General features: G+C 50.8%; 6 protein-coding genes across 6 annotated transcripts; 2 read left to right on the top strand and 4 right to left on the bottom strand.

Annotated features, from left to right (window-relative positions):
* Positions 1–212: 212 nt before the first annotated feature.
* On the bottom strand, positions 213–548 carry COCVIDRAFT_35113 (hypothetical protein; the record flags this gene model as incomplete). Its single annotated transcript, XM_014704338.1, has 2 exons — positions 213–305; positions 360–548. 2 exons carry the CDS (start codon positions 546–548, stop codon positions 213–215), a joined length of 282 nt encoding a protein of 93 aa, XP_014559824.1.
* An 877-nt stretch (positions 549–1,425) lies between these two features.
* Positions 1,426–3,761, top strand: COCVIDRAFT_91049 (hypothetical protein; the record flags this gene model as incomplete). Its single annotated transcript, XM_014704337.1, has 4 exons — positions 1,426–1,450; positions 1,504–2,375; positions 2,436–3,263; positions 3,396–3,761. 4 exons carry the CDS (start codon positions 1,426–1,428, stop codon positions 3,759–3,761), a joined length of 2,091 nt encoding a protein of 696 aa, XP_014559823.1.
* Positions 3,762–4,574: 813 nt separating this feature from the next.
* COCVIDRAFT_13420 (glycoside hydrolase family 31 protein) lies at positions 4,575–7,731 on the bottom strand (the record flags this gene model as incomplete). Its single annotated transcript, XM_014704228.1, has 4 exons — positions 4,575–6,699; positions 6,748–7,547; positions 7,585–7,607; positions 7,647–7,731. The coding sequence occupies 4 exons, from the start codon at positions 7,729–7,731 to the stop codon at positions 4,575–4,577; spliced, it is 3,033 nt and encodes a 1,010-aa protein (XP_014559714.1).
* A 355-nt stretch (positions 7,732–8,086) lies between these two features.
* COCVIDRAFT_35110 (hypothetical protein) lies at positions 8,087–8,834 on the top strand (the record flags this gene model as incomplete). Its single annotated transcript, XM_014704336.1, has 4 exons — positions 8,087–8,103; positions 8,172–8,202; positions 8,340–8,487; positions 8,572–8,834. The coding sequence occupies 4 exons, from the start codon at positions 8,087–8,089 to the stop codon at positions 8,832–8,834; spliced, it is 459 nt and encodes a 152-aa protein (XP_014559822.1).
* Positions 8,835–9,169: 335 nt separating this feature from the next.
* Positions 9,170–13,585, bottom strand: COCVIDRAFT_24023 (hypothetical protein; the record flags this gene model as incomplete). The annotated part of the gene is made up of 1 exon (XM_014704248.1): positions 9,170–13,585. One exon carries the CDS (start codon positions 13,583–13,585, stop codon positions 9,170–9,172), a length of 4,416 nt encoding a protein of 1,471 aa, XP_014559734.1.
* Positions 13,586–14,236: 651 nt separating this feature from the next.
* On the bottom strand, positions 14,237–15,919 carry COCVIDRAFT_91088 (hypothetical protein; the record flags this gene model as incomplete). Its single annotated transcript, XM_014704335.1, has 1 exon — positions 14,237–15,919. One exon carries the CDS (start codon positions 15,917–15,919, stop codon positions 14,237–14,239), a length of 1,683 nt encoding a protein of 560 aa, XP_014559821.1.
* Between the last annotated feature and the right edge of the window lie 336 nt (positions 15,920–16,255).

Here is a 16,255-nt window from a genome sequence, read left to right as displayed (position 1 = left end):
CCTTCCTTCAGACCATACCATCCGTCAGCTGCATATAAAATTTCAAATCGCTTATCATTCCATCTCGAACCATGGTTAAGTGGCTGCATCATACGGCGCTCACAGCCTTATCCTCTACCAATAGCATGCATACATCATCGACACTCTCCCTCCACCTCCGTGCTGGTTATGTCATCGCCGACACTCATCGAGATCCGACTTCATGAGAGCAATTAATCAGCATGGTCATGACCGCGGACATATAGACATAGCCTTACCGACGTCAGATCCTCGCAGCCCTGGATAATATAGGTGTTATGCATCATCTGCAGTATGAATTAGCGAACTTCAACCACGCCGCGTTCTAGATTTCTGCCCACATGTACATCGAATCCGCAAGGAAACTTCAGCTCCAGCTTCTTCACCAGCTTTTCTGGGTCGATACCGATAACTCCAACCTTTTGCTCATAATTTCGGCAAGGTAACTCGGCAGTTGATTGTGGGAGTTTTCGTCGTTTCTTTAAGGATTTGGGAAAAGGCCTCTTAAGCATCTGAACTAGCCCACCCATTCTTGTTGTCGTTGGAAAATTGCGCAGGACCTTCTCGCGGGATCCCACCTGAAATAAGTTCTTTCAGTCTTCAACCCCGAGGTGGCCTCATGGGATCAAGCCACTGGGCTGAGCAAGCGTTCATGTCGCCTTCCTCTCAGCCACAGGCAATCTCGAAGAGCCAATCATGCCTGTACCTCCGACACCAACAACCCTAGAGCTGAACCCCTGCGCCGGGCAAGAACAGTGATGCGCGCGCATCATCAGATCTCAGCATGCATGTATGTGACGCGGTACGAGGTGTCACCGGTCATATCTGATACCTTTCTGTAGCATAATGCCTGAACAAGAAATTGGCGCTTATAGGCCCAACCCTCAATATCGTCACTTCGTGTGCGCCATGGCTGTCAAAGAGTCAGACTCGCGCACTGGTGTACGCATTTAGTATACTTTGTCGGTGTGGTGGAGAGATGATTGGGTCTGATCAGTCTCTCACCGGGCATTCAGGGCTGTATAATGAAAGAGCAGAATGACGGAGCCTGAAACTTCGCCCTGGCCTCCATATTGCGCCCCTACAGGGGTTTTACAGCCGTCAGTATTGGACCCCACGCTTGACTTCAGCAACGGGTGCCTCACCGGACTTGAATACTGTGCGCATCATGATTCCTGGTGCCTTTATTCGTCCTTCCCGTTTCCATTCTTGCCTAAGGTATCCCTACAGCTTCAACTAAACTGTTGCAACATACATGATAGGCCTAGCATGGTGACCATGCAATCGACCTCACCAGTAGTGTGCTCTTCTCAATCCGATTTATACCTGCCCGAATACCGAAATCCAGCCTTGCGTAGAGATGCTGAGCTAGTGGCTGACGATTGCTGCTTTTCTGAAAGAAATAACATGCAGACCCGAGTCCCGCAGCAAGGTACATTAGAGCTGAGACCACATGTACATTTGATAGCTGACGATCTGCGACAGATGCGACGCAACAGCTGTGTCCAAGAAGCGAGCAATCGCCTGATGTCGAATCGAATCAAGTACCCAGTGGTTCACCTGACGACATGCATCTGTCAAGCAGAGATCCAACTTGTTCCAATACCAATCACGCTATAGCAGAGAGTGATGGTGCCCGTAATGAAGCTCTTGGTGAAGAAACAACTGTACCTGCAAGCCCAAGAGCTTCCAACATGCGAAAGAATGTCGTCAGTCCCGTTTTGTTTATACAAAAATGGGCGCGGACGCATTTACCTCGGGACGCGCCAACGACTCAGCTACGGAAGAAGCTCGCAGAAGCTACAATAAAAACGCACCGTCAGCTTAAGTTTATACCCAGGAGTCATGTCAAAAAAATTGTTACAGCTGAAGCAGTACAGATCGAGCTCGACAGGTCAAACTATCCAACCTTTCGGAGAACTCACAGAGACCCAGTTACTACCGAAGACTATTCAGCATATAGAAAAATCCTTGCCATCTTGTACCTCATTAAGAAGCCATCTAAGATCCGGATGTTTGTCCAATATGGTGTCTGCGACAAAGATCTCCCACTAGTCAAATGCAACAGCTCGAACAATCCCCATTGTTCCCCTGAACTGAGAAGTCGAAACAATCATCTGGCACAGCCTATAATTTTCAGAAGACGAGACTACGCGGATGATTTTCTTGAAAAACAGTGGACAGTTCTCGCTCCTGTATTTACTAAGAGTGAAGAGGACCGCAATGCACACATAGTTCTTGAATCTGACGCAATCTTACCTTTTATCTCCCGATCTGAAGTCACACGGCAAGGTGGGTTTGGTGACGTCTACAAGACTGAAATACACCCTGACCATCATAGTCTGGGTATGACTAGTGTAAGTAATGGCCCCCTGATCTGACCAGTTTATAACCTGGTGAAGCTAATAATTTACTAGGGAAATGTCTTCGCTATCAAAGAATTGAAGTCAAGTGATCAGGAAGCATTTAATCAAGAAGCTACTGTGCTCGGCAGAATTTCAAACAAGCGTCATGCTCACAAACATCTGATCACTCTATTAACCACTTTCCAGCACGGCAAAAAGTTTCATTTCATATTCCCATGGGCGGAGGCTGATCTTTTTGAACTCTGGAGACGCCACGAAAACCCACCTGATCGCGAGATGATGGGCGCATGGATCATAGAGCAATGTCGTGGTCTTGCAGATGCTCTCAACAGCATACACAGATACGCGACGACATCAGGAACAACATTGTTCAATGTCTTCCATTTGACCGAACAGGTGGACAGCGACAAGAAAAAAAGACTCATACGAACCGACAGTGCGGGCAGCGATCGTCACCTCCGCAGTCTGTTTGGCCGCCACGGAGATATCAAGCCAGAAAACATCCTGTGGTATCCCTGTGAAAACTCCACGGGACGTCATGGTGTTCTCAAAATTGCCGATTTCGGCGTGGCACGCTTCAACACTGTAAATTCATGGGATGCCCATAAGACTGGTCGAATTCCCGACACAGATACCTATCGTTCACCTGAGATGAATCTCAACGGAAACCCGACTACAGCCTGCGATGTTTGGGCCTTGGGCTGCGTATTTCTCCAGTTCGTCACCTGGTATTGTGGAGGCAACAAATTGGTAGAATGGTTTGGCAAGCGGCGTTTGGTGAAGGATCTGCAAGCTGCCAACATGAAGACCGACACCTTCTTCATTTTGTATGTGGATCAAGGACAGATAAAGGCTAAAGTCAAACCTGCTGTTGTAGAAGTAAGACTTCCTCGTTCTTCTCCCCTGCACTTCGATCCCTATCTACCCTAGCACACTATGCACACAGAATGGATGCGGTAAACATGCCATCTATTTAATGTCCTCTCTTTTCACATCGCTAAATGGACTCAGATAATCGAAGCGCTACAGGGATATAAAACCTGCACACGCGAATACAGAGAACTTCTGAACATGATCCAGCAAGACATGTTAGTCGTGCAGCAACAAGCACCCACACAAGAGGATAACAATAAATCAAAATCCCAAGAGGCACTCTCTTCGAATACACATAGTCAAACTCGGTTGGGTGGTGTTCGAAGAAAGAGCTGCGGAGATATCTGGCGTAGAATAGGTGATATTGAGTCTATTCGCGACCAAGAAGAAGGATTAACGCGGATCGACACGTTTGTACCGGCATCACCTGTTGCCGAGAGTCACTACATGTGGTCTTCGAAAACTCATCTGGCTAGTGCGATGAATGCACTTGAGATATCTTGACGTGGATGAGCAACCACGTGGCAGTTTCACCAGTACACGTGTTGTTGTGGTTGACAATCAACCATACTCGATTGTACCCCATAGATTCCATATCGAGAAGCGAAACCCAAGTCCACGAGAGTCGACTACCACTCTTCAAATGCCGTGCCATATCAAGGACCTAGTTATTCCTCTATCCACTTCGTTAGACTAGGAATAACACGCCGATGCAAGACCCGAGTCGTGGCCGCCACACCCTCAATCGTTCCTGTAAGGATCACTCAAGCGCGCGGAACTTGGATGGTAAGCCACTGGCCACCCATCGCCTGACATGCTCGGTCATACTTCCTCGCATCAGATCAAATCCAACACAGCAACCAGGATACCAACCTTGCATTGCGGAACATGGTGCACCGTCATCCCAGACGCAACGTCGTATCCCCGATCATATGGATATGAAGTCATGAATCTTGTCTTCACATTCCATGAAGAACCACCGAGAAATACACTTACCAAGTCCACACGCCGTTTGTAAAATTACAATGTTCGCATGATTTTGTTATATACCCCAATCTCCAATTCGATATTTAATCCCAAACGATTTCATTTTTTCCACATCAATTAAATCTCGAACGCAAGAAGAATTACACAAAACAAAGGCACAGTAGTAAGCAAATGACAAACTAATGTCTAATTCAAAAATCAACTTTGTTTACATCTATTCATATACTCCATAACATGATCATCCCATCCATCTATACTCTCCCACTTTCTCAATGCTACAACAGCCTCAACACCTCTCACCTCCACTCTTCTCACAATCTTGCATCAAATCTAATGCTCATGCCCATGATGCTCATGTCCCACGCCTTTATCCCCAAAGTCCACCTTCCACCCCCTCGTAACAAAAACGCGAGGATCCCTCACAACTGCAAACGCCGCCTTCTTGCCCTGCGCAGGATGGAATTCCAGAGGCACGGATTTCTTCCGACGAGTCTCCTTCTCGCCCTCCTGCATAACAACAACCTCCTCCTTGTCCTTCCAAACCTTGGGTGCACCGACGATGATAATCTTTTCAACGCGGACATTCTCCATAGTCTTGAGGTACTTCTCGCACTTGACGGTGCGCTGGTTAGTGTCGAGGTTGGAGGAAGTGAGGACTTGGCGGGCGCCGTCGAAGGAGAAGCGGCGGTGAATGAAGGCACCCATTTCGTAGTCGAAGGTTTCGCCGTCGTCGAGGTAGAGGGTTCCTACAGCATTGCCGTCTTTGTCGAGGTTGACGACGAGGGTGAAGGGGTCGTATCTCATGAGGCCAGATGAGCGGCGGGGACGGTCGCGGCGGGGGATGATGTTGCCGCCTTGCATGAGGAGAGGGATCTTTTCGAGAGGGGCGGGGACGGTGTGGTGGCCTTTACCGCTGTAGATGGTGTAGTCGAAGTAGTCATAGTAAGGCTGCTCATCTGCAATGTAGACAGAGACGCTGTCAGCGCCCTCCTTTGTAACTGGCTTGGCAAGAAGCCCGGTGGAGCCAATGTAAAGCTGGTCATCAACCTCAAAGCCAGCCTCGTCATCCGGATGAACCCAGAAGTTCGGACGGATGATTGGAGCACCAGTTACGTGAGCTTCACGGAAAGCAGTGTACCAAGCAGGGAGCAGCTGGTACCGCAGGCGAAGGGCTTGGGTGATGATCTCAGTGTATGGTGACCCAGCAATGTAGGGCTCACGACGACGGGTGTCAATGTGAGCATGACCACGGAAGAATGGGTAGTATATACCCGCCTGGTACCATCGGGTCAACAATTCCTTGCTGGGATTACCGAAGAAGCCTCCGACATCTGCACCTCCGAAAGGGAAGCCAGAGATACCCTGGTTAAGAACCATGGGAATAGAGGCCTCAAGGTGAGGCCAGTCTGCCTGGTTGTCGCCAGTCCACATGGCTGCAGAGCGCTGACTGCCAGAATAGAAGGCACGGGTGAGAACAAATGGACGACGGAGCTCACCCTTCTTACGCTCCGTGATGGCTTGGTATGTCGCATTGTGGAAGGTCATGCCGTTGATGTTGTGTACGTCGCGGTGCTCCCAGTTGCCATGGTGAAGGTTGTCCTTGGGCATAGTAGTCTCAGGGCCGTTGAACACGGATGGCTCGTTCATGTCATTCCAGATGAAGGTGTTGGGAGCGGTCCCCTTGAACTTGTCATACTTGAACAAAGTCTTCCACCACTCAACAGCAGCCGGGTTAAAGCAGTCGACCCACATGGAAGAGCCAGGCCAACACCATCCATCGTAATGGTTGCCATCCTTGTTCTTGACAGCTAGGTCCTTCTTCTTGAGTTCATCGATCACCGGGTAGTCATTGGTATTCTTGATATGAGGATCAATAATAGCAACGAGCTTTCTTTCACGCTTGTCAAGCTGTTGTAGCATTCCATCGGGATTGGGGAAGGTAAGAGGGTCCCAAGTGAAGTACTTCTTCTCCTGTGTGTATTCAATGTCAAGCCAGATGACATCGTATGGGATGTTGAACTTGTCAAATCTTCGGTCGACATCCTTGACGTCTTCATCGGTGACGTAGTTCCATCTGCACTGATGATAGGCAATGGCAAAAGACTGTGGCATGGCAGTGTAGCCGGTGAGCTCACCGTATTGGCGAGTGAGATCCTGAGGCGTTGGGCCAAGGAAGACAAACACGTCCAACAAACCACTCTCAGACATCCAGTGAGTTTGTGTGTCAGTGTGACCCTCAACACCAAGGGCTAGAGGGTTCACAGTGTTTCTCTTCTTGGTGACATCAATCCAGGTCTCGGCAGCATTTAGCCAGAAGACACCGACGGTTGAGCCCTTGCGATGGGCTTGCATGAAGGGAATGGCGCCATAGAGAGTCATAGGGCTGTCCATCTCGTATTCAAAGACATCGGCATTGTACAGACGGTATGGCTCAGTGTAAGCGTTGTCGCCGCCTCTGTTACATGTTAGTTATAATTGGTGAGGGCTCGTCGTCAGTACGTACCGTGTAGTCTTGAGCGACAATCTTGTTGCGTGCTCAGGAATACCAAATACATGTGCGTAACCTGGGAAAGAGATATCGAGTGCCACAGCCTCAGGGCCTCTGGGCTTGCTATCGGTGTTACCACCGAAGCTCTCTTCCCACCATGTACTCTCGTCTTCGCCGGGTTGCTCAACCTTCTTCTCTTCTTCTTTGGCTTCTTCTTTGGCTTCTTCCCCTTCCTTCTTTTCTTCGACAGGCTTCTCGATCTTTGGTCTCCAGTGCTCCACGTTCATGTAACCACGCTCGTTGAACTTGACCTGGGTCTCTCCTTCCCTCTGGAACTCGATGCCGAATGGTGCATGTCGAATGACAGCTTGGTGTCTTCCACCTTTGCCGTAGACGACCTTGGTGTATCCTTGCTTGGCATCTGGACTGAATGCAGCACCGGTCGAAGGAGTCAGTCCTCCAACGAGAGCCCATTTGGAGGCTTCATTGTATCGTTCCTTCCTTGCTTTGCTGTCGTGACGGAGCGCGATGTTACCCTTGGCCCTCTTTTCCTCATCGAGGGTAACGCGTGCGACACCAGTCTCGAGGAAAGTAACAGTAAGCGGCAGACGAACTTTCTCCTCGCCTTCTTTCACCGTCTTGAGGACGACAGCATCCAATTGACCGTTGTTGAAGGTTATCGAGGCAGGGTCGAGCACGTAGGGGGAGCTCCAGGAGCTTGATGCAGCGACGTCATCGGCAAACTGGCGATTTCGCTTGCAAAAGCCAGATTGATCGCATGTTTTGAAGTTTTCGTGCTTGACCGAGACTGCAGCCTGTCAGCATACCATTCTTTTCGCTGTATTCATATACCAAGAAGATGACGCTGCCAGCCACTGCTGGGTAGTCACAGAGAGCTGCGGTGAGCTACATACCAGCTGTCCCAAAGAAGCAACACACAACGACTAGCAGTAGAAACACAGCCGTCCACCGGGGAGGCCGCTCCCGTAGATTGATCATGGCAGGCAGCTCTTGAGGATGAATTCAGAAGCCCGCCTGGAATGCCATTCACTCAAGCCAATCCTCAACACTCAAGATGCCATGTGGACTTTGAGACGACGCCAAGCTCAGGGTCCAGTGCTTTTGCACAAATCAGGCATAACTTTATGCAACATTACCCCACTAGACAACGAAGGCCGCAGCAACCCCCCCTACCCCCACCTCTCAAAAAATCCAGCTCCATCTCGGTGCCTCTTTCTCTCCTTTAACCTCCACCTCTATCCAAGTATGCCTAGCCCACCTGCCATTGAGCTCTTGACCGAGGTCTGAAGACTAATTCCATTGACAGAACACCAAACATCACACTATCTCCACCATGACTACCGAGCAGACGTACGTTGACACTCTCAAGAGCAAGAGCTGCTCAGGGGCGGTGAACAGCATGCTGACAGAAGACATAGCTTCATCGCTGTCAAGCCTGATGGCGTCCAGGTACGTAACAGCTAAACTCCGTCTACAATTGCTCCATTGCACTCCTGCCGCTTGCAATTCAATTGCTATGGCAGCCTGAGATGATGGCTGGCAGAGCTTTCCAAAAAAGCAAAACAAACAACTAACATGCTCAACAGCGTGGCCTCATTGGTCCCATCATCACCCGCTTCGAGAACCGCGGCTTCAAGCTCGCCGGTATCAAGATGGTCCAGCCCTCCAAGGAGCACCTCGAGAAGCACTACGAGGACCTCAAGGAGAAGCCCTTCTTCCCCGGTCTCATTGCCTGTAAGTCTCTCTCTTCAGCCCAACTAGCGACCAATTGCGTCACTACCGCTCTCAACAATCGAGCCACGCGCTAACACGTTCCAGACATGAGCTCCGGCCCCATCTGCGCCATGGTCTGGGAGGGCCGTGACGCCGTCAAGACCGGCCGCTCCATCCTTGGTGCCACCAACCCCCTTGCCTCTGCCCCCGGCACCATCCGTGGTGACTACGCCCTCGATGTCGGCCGCAACGTCTGCCACGGCTCCGACTCTGTCGAGAACGGCAAGAAGGAGATCTCCCTCTGGTTCAAGGACGGCGAGGTCCAGAGCTGGAAGAGCGCTCAGCACGACTGGGTCTACGAGAAGTAAATGCCTTGACAACTAAGCTGTAAGGGCATTGGGCGACTTAGTAACTACAAAGACGTGGCGAAGAGCTAGTTCGTGTCTTGCGGTCTCGATGCCGCAAAACTGCGAGTTGGCCTAGTAGTTGTGACTTGTCAGTGAAAGGATGCTCTAAGCTTTTCATGGGATAGACGTGGGGCTATGAGATATGACCGCATGACAAAAAGGATACAAGTAGAAACCAATGAGACACATGAATGATCTCAAAGCACTTGATTGTCGATTGTGATGTCAATTGGACTATGCACGTTGGTGTTTACATATTACTTCTGATGCTAAGGTACTACAGTGACATTAAGCACCTATGCATCCGCACTGCCTCCGGCAGCCCCCTTTGCCTTATCCCTACTCCTAGTCTTTACTTGACTCTCTTCCTTCTCCTGTAACTCTTGCTTAACCTTATTCTCATACCAGGCCCTCAGCCTCTCTACCTCGCGCCACTCGCCCTCACCACGCTCAACCTCTGGCCCTTTAACCTCCTCTCTCGCCTTCAACTCTCCAAACATCCCCTCTTCTGCCCCCGAACCTGGTTTTCCCCACTGCCAAACACACCACGCGCTCTCATCCGCACTCACCAGTGCCGGATGCCGATTCAACGACTTCACCGCAAACGCCCTTAGCAACACTACATCGCCCACGCCTGCTTCCGGTAGTGCCTCTCGGTACGCACGGAAGCACTGAACGGTCGTTGTCGCGGGCCAGGAACTCGCATCCGTGATATGCAAAGTCGTGTTCCAGTGCTTGGGCCCCTTTTTCGCTTTTTCGCTTGCCGTCGTGGCGGAGGTGACGAGGGCGAGGATGTCTGGGTTTACGGATGAGTGGAATTGGGAGGAGCGGTTGAGGAAGTAGGGGAGGTCTTTGAGGGGGGTGTAGTAGGAGAGGGGGGTTGAGAGGCCGATTGAGGGGGATTCTTGTGTGGCCTCGGAGGGGTCGGGTTTTGAGGTGGGTTGTTCAATCAGAGTTGGGGATAAAGAGGTCGATGTCGTGTCTGTGGCTGCTTTGTTGTGGCCAGGCGTGGTTTTGGTCGTTGGTGACTTTTGCGCGTTGGGTGACGCGGATGTAGTAGCTTCCATGTCAACATCTTGCTGGGAAGAACGGAGATTGGTGGATGTCGCCTGGGTGGGTTGGGGTGTTAATAACGAGTCCTGTCCTGCGGGCGCAGCGACAAAGCCTGACTGCGCTTCATTGGTAGTTTGCTGAGTTGCGTCCGGAGTCATGAGCCTTTGCCTTTGTAAAGCTGCTTGTGAATCGAGCGTAGAGCTGCGCATGGACTCTCCAGCCTCGACTGTAGATGTTTGTGACAGGCCTTCACTTTCCCCCTGTTGTGACTTCTCCTCAGGCTTTAGATCCGCCTCACTAACCTCTTCGCTCTCCTGACGCTCAGAGATATTGTATACATTCCTTCTTGTTCTCCGGACACTGCGAGGACTCTGAGTGACCAGCTCGATAGGTCCTTTTGAGCGCAGCCGCCTGCTGGGACTTCCAGATTCAGATGGTGCAGCTTGACTGTTTTGAGTCTCGACAACTGCCTTTGGTGCAGGCTTCTTTCGTCCCGTCTTGGTCTTCGACTTTGGTTTGGACTCTGGATCAGTACCCGAGGGATATTCGGTAACCACATCATCTTCTCTACTAGGAGCATCGCGTTTCATAGGACTGCCAAAGTCCGATTTCTGTGCCTCAGTCAAGTCTTCTAATGTGCGTGCAGGCGACGCGGAATATTCGGTGTGAGTGTTCCGCTCAGCCCAGTCTTTGACAAGAACATCATTCATATGTTCATTCTCGGATGCATTTTGAACTTGTGACAATTCGAACTTGGGAGATGATGGGCCATCCCTCTCTTTTCGAGAACGAGCTGCAGCGAACTCTTGTTTCAAGCTTCTCTGCAACGATTTACGCGGGCTTTCGCGGACAGTAGTAGAAATATGAGCTGGAATGTTCTTCTCTGGAGACAAAAAGTCTGACTTGGTTTTAATGCTGTTTGGCGAGGCCTGTGCAGCTCCCTGTGATGGAGAATTTGCCGAACGCGCGCGTATGCGAGGAGAAATGACCGAGCGAGCGATGGAACTCACAGATCCCCGAGACCTTGTCGAGCGCGTGGTACGAACGGAGCCAGGCACCTCATCTTGTACCGATGGAGTTTGAGCTTTGGCCTTGGATCTTGTGTTCCTAGCCGGTACAGTACGTGGTGTATCCGCAGTCTGTACTTCATCTATGTCGTGGCCCTGTTCGGCTTCGATCATAGACAGTTCGTTGGTAGACAAATTAGGAACCTCAGATACCACCGAAGCCTTGGAGTGGTCAGTTTGTGAATCGAAATGGTCTTCTATCCATTGGTCTCCCATAACCGAACCTTGCTGTGTTTGGGTATATTGTTCATCCTGGAACTCGTGTGACATGTGGTCCATTGGGAAAGCGTCCTGCAAGTAATCGTCGGTAGCCTCTATAGAAGCTTCATATGAGTGGTCTATAGAGAAGGATTGCTCCATCTGGTCAACATCTTCACTAGGCTCCGGTTCCTGGGATAGTGTGTGAGTTGCAGCTGGCTCACCGGGGGCTTCAGAATGAATGGAGGTTTTGGTTGCGGGATCCTGGCTCACGAACTCACTGTGACTTTCGAAGGTTGCGGATGGAGGCTGGTCTTGATCCTGGGGAGAAGCCTTTGGGCTATGATGTTCGATGGGTGAGCCATGTTCACTAGGCAAAGTTTGCTGATTGTCTTTTTGTTCTTCAACGACCCCACCTTCAGAACCTACAGCTGGGCTAACTACGTTATCCTCAGTCTCCTTGCCAGTGTGATGAGCGGTGTCTTGGTCAGGTTCCTCAACACTAGAACTTTCATCCCCAGCTGAAGAAAGCATCGTTACATCGGGATCTTGGGCTTCTTCAACAGTGCTTAGCGCCTGTGTTGCAGGTACCGCTTGAGCATTTTCGCTGGCTTTCTGGGCATCTCCTGGATTCTGAATTGTTAAGGGGGCACCCGCATCAGAGTTATCAAATGAAGTGTCTGCAACTGTAGTCGAACCTGATGCCTCTTGCACATCCTTGTCTTCCTCGTCCGGCTGGACTTCAGGTGGTGGGGACGAGATCTCCATAGGGCGCGAAAATCCAGCACCATCCATACCAAAAGTGAAGCGCAAAGGTGCAAAGGCTGACTCATGATTCGGGTGAAATGTGGATACGTTCGAGGAACCAATCGAGCTAAAGAAAGACGTCTCGCCGATGTAGCTTGCTTGGCTTGGTGGTTTCTCCTCTTCTTCACCCTCGGCTTCCAATTCTACAGACTGCTCATTGGCGATGAGTTGATCAAAGTAAGAGGTAGCAGTGTTTTCGCGCTCACCAGGAAACGGTGATGGTATCGGGAGATTGGCCGAGTCCAGAGGTCGAAGAGTTGGGCTTCCAGGCTCCCTACCGATTGGGGTCAACAGAGCAGCAGACACAGCGTTCGGGGTGTCGGTTTGAATAATGGTTAATGTAGGAGGAGGCATCGCAATTTTTGGAGCGTTGATAAGTGATGCTGGTGATGTCTCCGCATTTTGTTCGTCTGACTCAGGGACGGACGTGGATGTTGTGGCTTGGTTTGGTTCAACAACCTGTACACGATCCTCATGTGTGTCGTTCTCTAACTGCGCTTCTGCAACCGCAGCTTCATCGCTGCCTTTAGCTTCACGCTGTACTTGATGAACCTCATCAGTGCTTGGCTCCTTTGTGACTGTGCTGCCCCCCTCGGTCTCCTCTTGGGCAGGATATTCTTCCTCTGTGTTGACTTCAGTATCTACCTCGGTATCGCCACCAAAAGCGTACTGGGCATCTGATGACAGATGTTCATCTGGAGCCGAGTAGAGCACACTGTAGTCAGACTCGCGAATGACGCTCTCATCTGCATTTTCCTCATCCGATTGCAAGATGGCCTCCTCTGCTGAAACGGGCGCCTCTGTTGGCTTAGCACCTTGAGCACGCAGCGGTTTGGCTGATTTGGATACTGTGGCGGATTTTGAGGGAGAGGTAGGTGTTTGAGGGAGCTGTTCTGGGCGGCTGGGCGATGCCTCAAGCCACTCCATTTCGTCTTCCATGGGAGCATCCTCCTTCTCTGGCGAGGGCGTCCTCGCACTATATGTCCATGCCTTCCAATCTCGATACGATTTCCTCCGCCGCTTTTTGTCGTGGCCTTCGCCTGTCTCGTCGGCCAGGGGATCGTAAGGCGGTTCGAAGAAGGGCCCATCAGATAGGCGCACGCGCTTCAAGAAGGCAGGAGACGAATATTGTAACGCTGGGCTTGGAGCAGCTCGATATTGTCGGCGGAGTGGTGATGCAGGGGCTGGAGTGGGCGGCGCATCAACGAGCTCGATATTGGCGGTTTCTTCGCCGTTTCGGTAGATGCGAATGACGACTGTTTGAACATATTCCAGCTCCCAATCGATACTCTTTCCGGGCGTGCTGATGGCGCCCTCGGTGACGAATTGCGCGCCTCGCAGGCTCAAGACGACCTCATCGCCGATTCCTACACCTGTTGTCGCAATGGCCTTTGCACTTGCGCCCGAAAAGCGAGCCCTGACCTGACCGTTCCTTCGCCTAAGCCGGAGATCTGGCTCCGCGAGCAGGAGGGCCAGTTGGCATGCAGACGACGAGTACGGCCATATCAGAGTGACGGTGGCCCGGAAATGCTGCGATTCCACCGAGGGCAGTTCGGGGCTGAGTTGCGCAATCGGTGTCTGCTCCATGACGCAGGTGAAGAGGCGCAGGTTGTTGTTATGAAAAAGACATTACGTTACAGGGGCGCAGGTGTAACAGCGAGCAGACCAAAGAATAAAGTATGCGCTGAGTGCTGTTGTCGGTGGATTGACGTCTGAGCAACAAACGGCTACTACCGGCGCGTCGTTCCGAAGACGCGACCTCATCCAGCACCGTTCGCTTTCGATCAACCGAGCACCGCCTGTGTAAAGCAAAAATAGAACAGGAGAGTTGAACACTTTGCAAGATAACCTTACGCAAAAATTTGTTTCTCCTTGATTTTGAGAATAACAATTTGTCTTTTGACGACAGCAGACTCGATATTCCCGGGTACTCAGTGGAAAATATGCCGTGGAGCATCACGTGACTATCGGCTCCACTATCCAAATGGGCAACAGATGGTTCCGATGTGTTACACAAGAACTGCAAGTACAGAACTCAAGTTACTAAGTAGGAATAACAACAGCCCCAGCTATGGCTCTGTAAAGCCGATTCAAGTCTGTAAAACGTGTGCCCAATCTCGATCTCCCAAGAACCTAAGCCGAAGATCAAAACTCGCAAAACTGTTTGCAGATCAAATGATTCGTGTCTCCAGAAACACATAGGCTCAACAGCACAAGGATTCACACTCACTCACCGTATCATGGAAGCTCAAGTGCATCCTTCAACACCGCCAACGCGCCAAACAAGTCACTATCATGATACCTCCTCGCATTAACCTGCAGCGTAATCGGCGCCCCCTCAAAATTCGACTGCTCCCAAAGTTCCTTGACATGCTTGCACTCCTCACTCAACGGCTTATAATCCGGGGCATATTCCTCCTTTGCCTCAGCCTTTATCGGCGTCGGCACAACAACACCTGGATAATCCACAAAATTGTAGAGACTAGTATACGTCCAGTAGAAGGCCGAGTCGTGCGCACAAGCTGGGCCTACAAACGCAGGTCCGATAACGATATCGACTTCCTGTTTGTTCCAGCTGTCGGCAAATGCGTAGCGGAACTTGTCACGCTCGGCGCGAAGATCGGTGACTTGAGAGGCATCGAGCATGCCATGTGGTTTGGCGTCCTTCCAGCCCCATTCTGTTAACTCGAGAATAGGTTCGCCTGATGCTTCGTAGGCCTCTGTTTCTTTTATTCCAGCTCCAGGCCAGTACATGCGTCGGATCATTTTCCATGCTTCTACTGCGTTGTAAGGTTTGAAGTCTTTGATGTCAAAGATACCAGAGTGTTTTGGATCGGACAGTCGTGATCTAGCCCATGCTATAGCGCGCTTGACAGGAGGCTGGGGCTCGATGAAGCCGTCGTTCTCGATGATACCTATTCGTAATGGCTTTCTGGTTGGAGTTTGCAAGCCCGTCCATGGCAAAGGAACTAGCTTTTGATCTTGAAGCCACGGCTTCTGGCCAATGACGGTGTTCATGAACAGGTCTATGTCCCGTAGGCTTCGACTGAACGGGCCAGTGCTGGCTAGGATGTTGAGTTCGGCGGAGAATGGTAACGCAACATAATCCTTTGCTGGAAGTACATACGACGTAGTCTTGTATCCATAGACACCGCAGAACGCCGCAGGGCCTCTGATGCTACCGCCAATGTCTGTGCCCACACCAAGAACTGATCCTTTCATGGCCACTAGTGCTGCCTCACCACCTGATGAACCTCCAGCGCTGAGATCAGTGTTGAATGGATTTATAGTACGACCGTAATGTGATGTAGTTTCTAAATGCATGATTCCCTGTGGCTGGTTTGTCTTGCAGTAAAATACCGCGCCCATACTTCGCAATATGGATACCATGACGCAATCCTGTTCATTGAACTGCGTGCTTGCCATTGATCCACTGGAGGAGTAAGTCGCAGCAATGGGTATATGCTCCTTGATGCTAATTGGTACCCCATGTAAAGGTCCAACTGTCCTTCCGTGCTTCTCCAGATAATCGTCGAGCTCCTGAGCTCTCTTAATTGCGTCGTCCATGAACCATTGTGTCAAGCAGCACGTTAATTGATGCGCAATTATGGCTCGTTTAGAGTAGGCAGTGGCTACTTGAACAGCTGTCAAATTACGGGCAGCGATAGCTTCCGCAAGGCCTACCGCATCGTACTTTTCCGTGATATCGATCTCGGCAGGAGTCAAGATACCACACTTTGCAGGTACACCAGAAACATCCCTTGGCGGGTTTGAGAAGAAATCTGATGATAGCCGCAGTTCTGGAGGCACTTTTTCCGCGAAGGCCTCAAGAAGGGCGGTACGCTTCTTCTCGTATTCCGGTGTACCCTGAAGCAGGGGTTTAGGTTGAAGTATTGCGAGGCGGGAAGGATGACCAGGCATTCTGACGGACAAATAACAGCAAAAAAATAAATACAAAGAGTTCACACTTTCCGTACACGCGATGGGGGATCACAAGCCCCTTATGTGCAATTCGTTAGTCATCTCCGGTGTTAAGCGGAAGCAAGCCGTGCATTCGTTTTATGGTACATCAATCATGCGGATCCAGCACTGGGCAACGTGGCGGTCCAATTCTCCAACTGCCGGCACGATACCATGATAGAGAAATCGGGGTCAAGAGCGGAACCATCCCGGTGGCCAGCTATTCCGTGACAGATAGTCGTAGCCCCGCTTAACCCCCCGCTCCCCCGCATGAATCGATACCTTCATCCTTACCAC

This window comes from Bipolaris victoriae (assembly GCF_000527765.1).
Source record: "Bipolaris victoriae FI3 unplaced genomic scaffold scaffold_16, whole genome shotgun sequence".
NCBI lineage: Eukaryota > Fungi > Ascomycota > Dothideomycetes > Pleosporales > Pleosporaceae > Bipolaris > Bipolaris victoriae.
The sequence above is the reverse complement of the archived record's forward strand: the minus strand, read 5'-3'. Positions and strand labels throughout refer to the sequence as shown.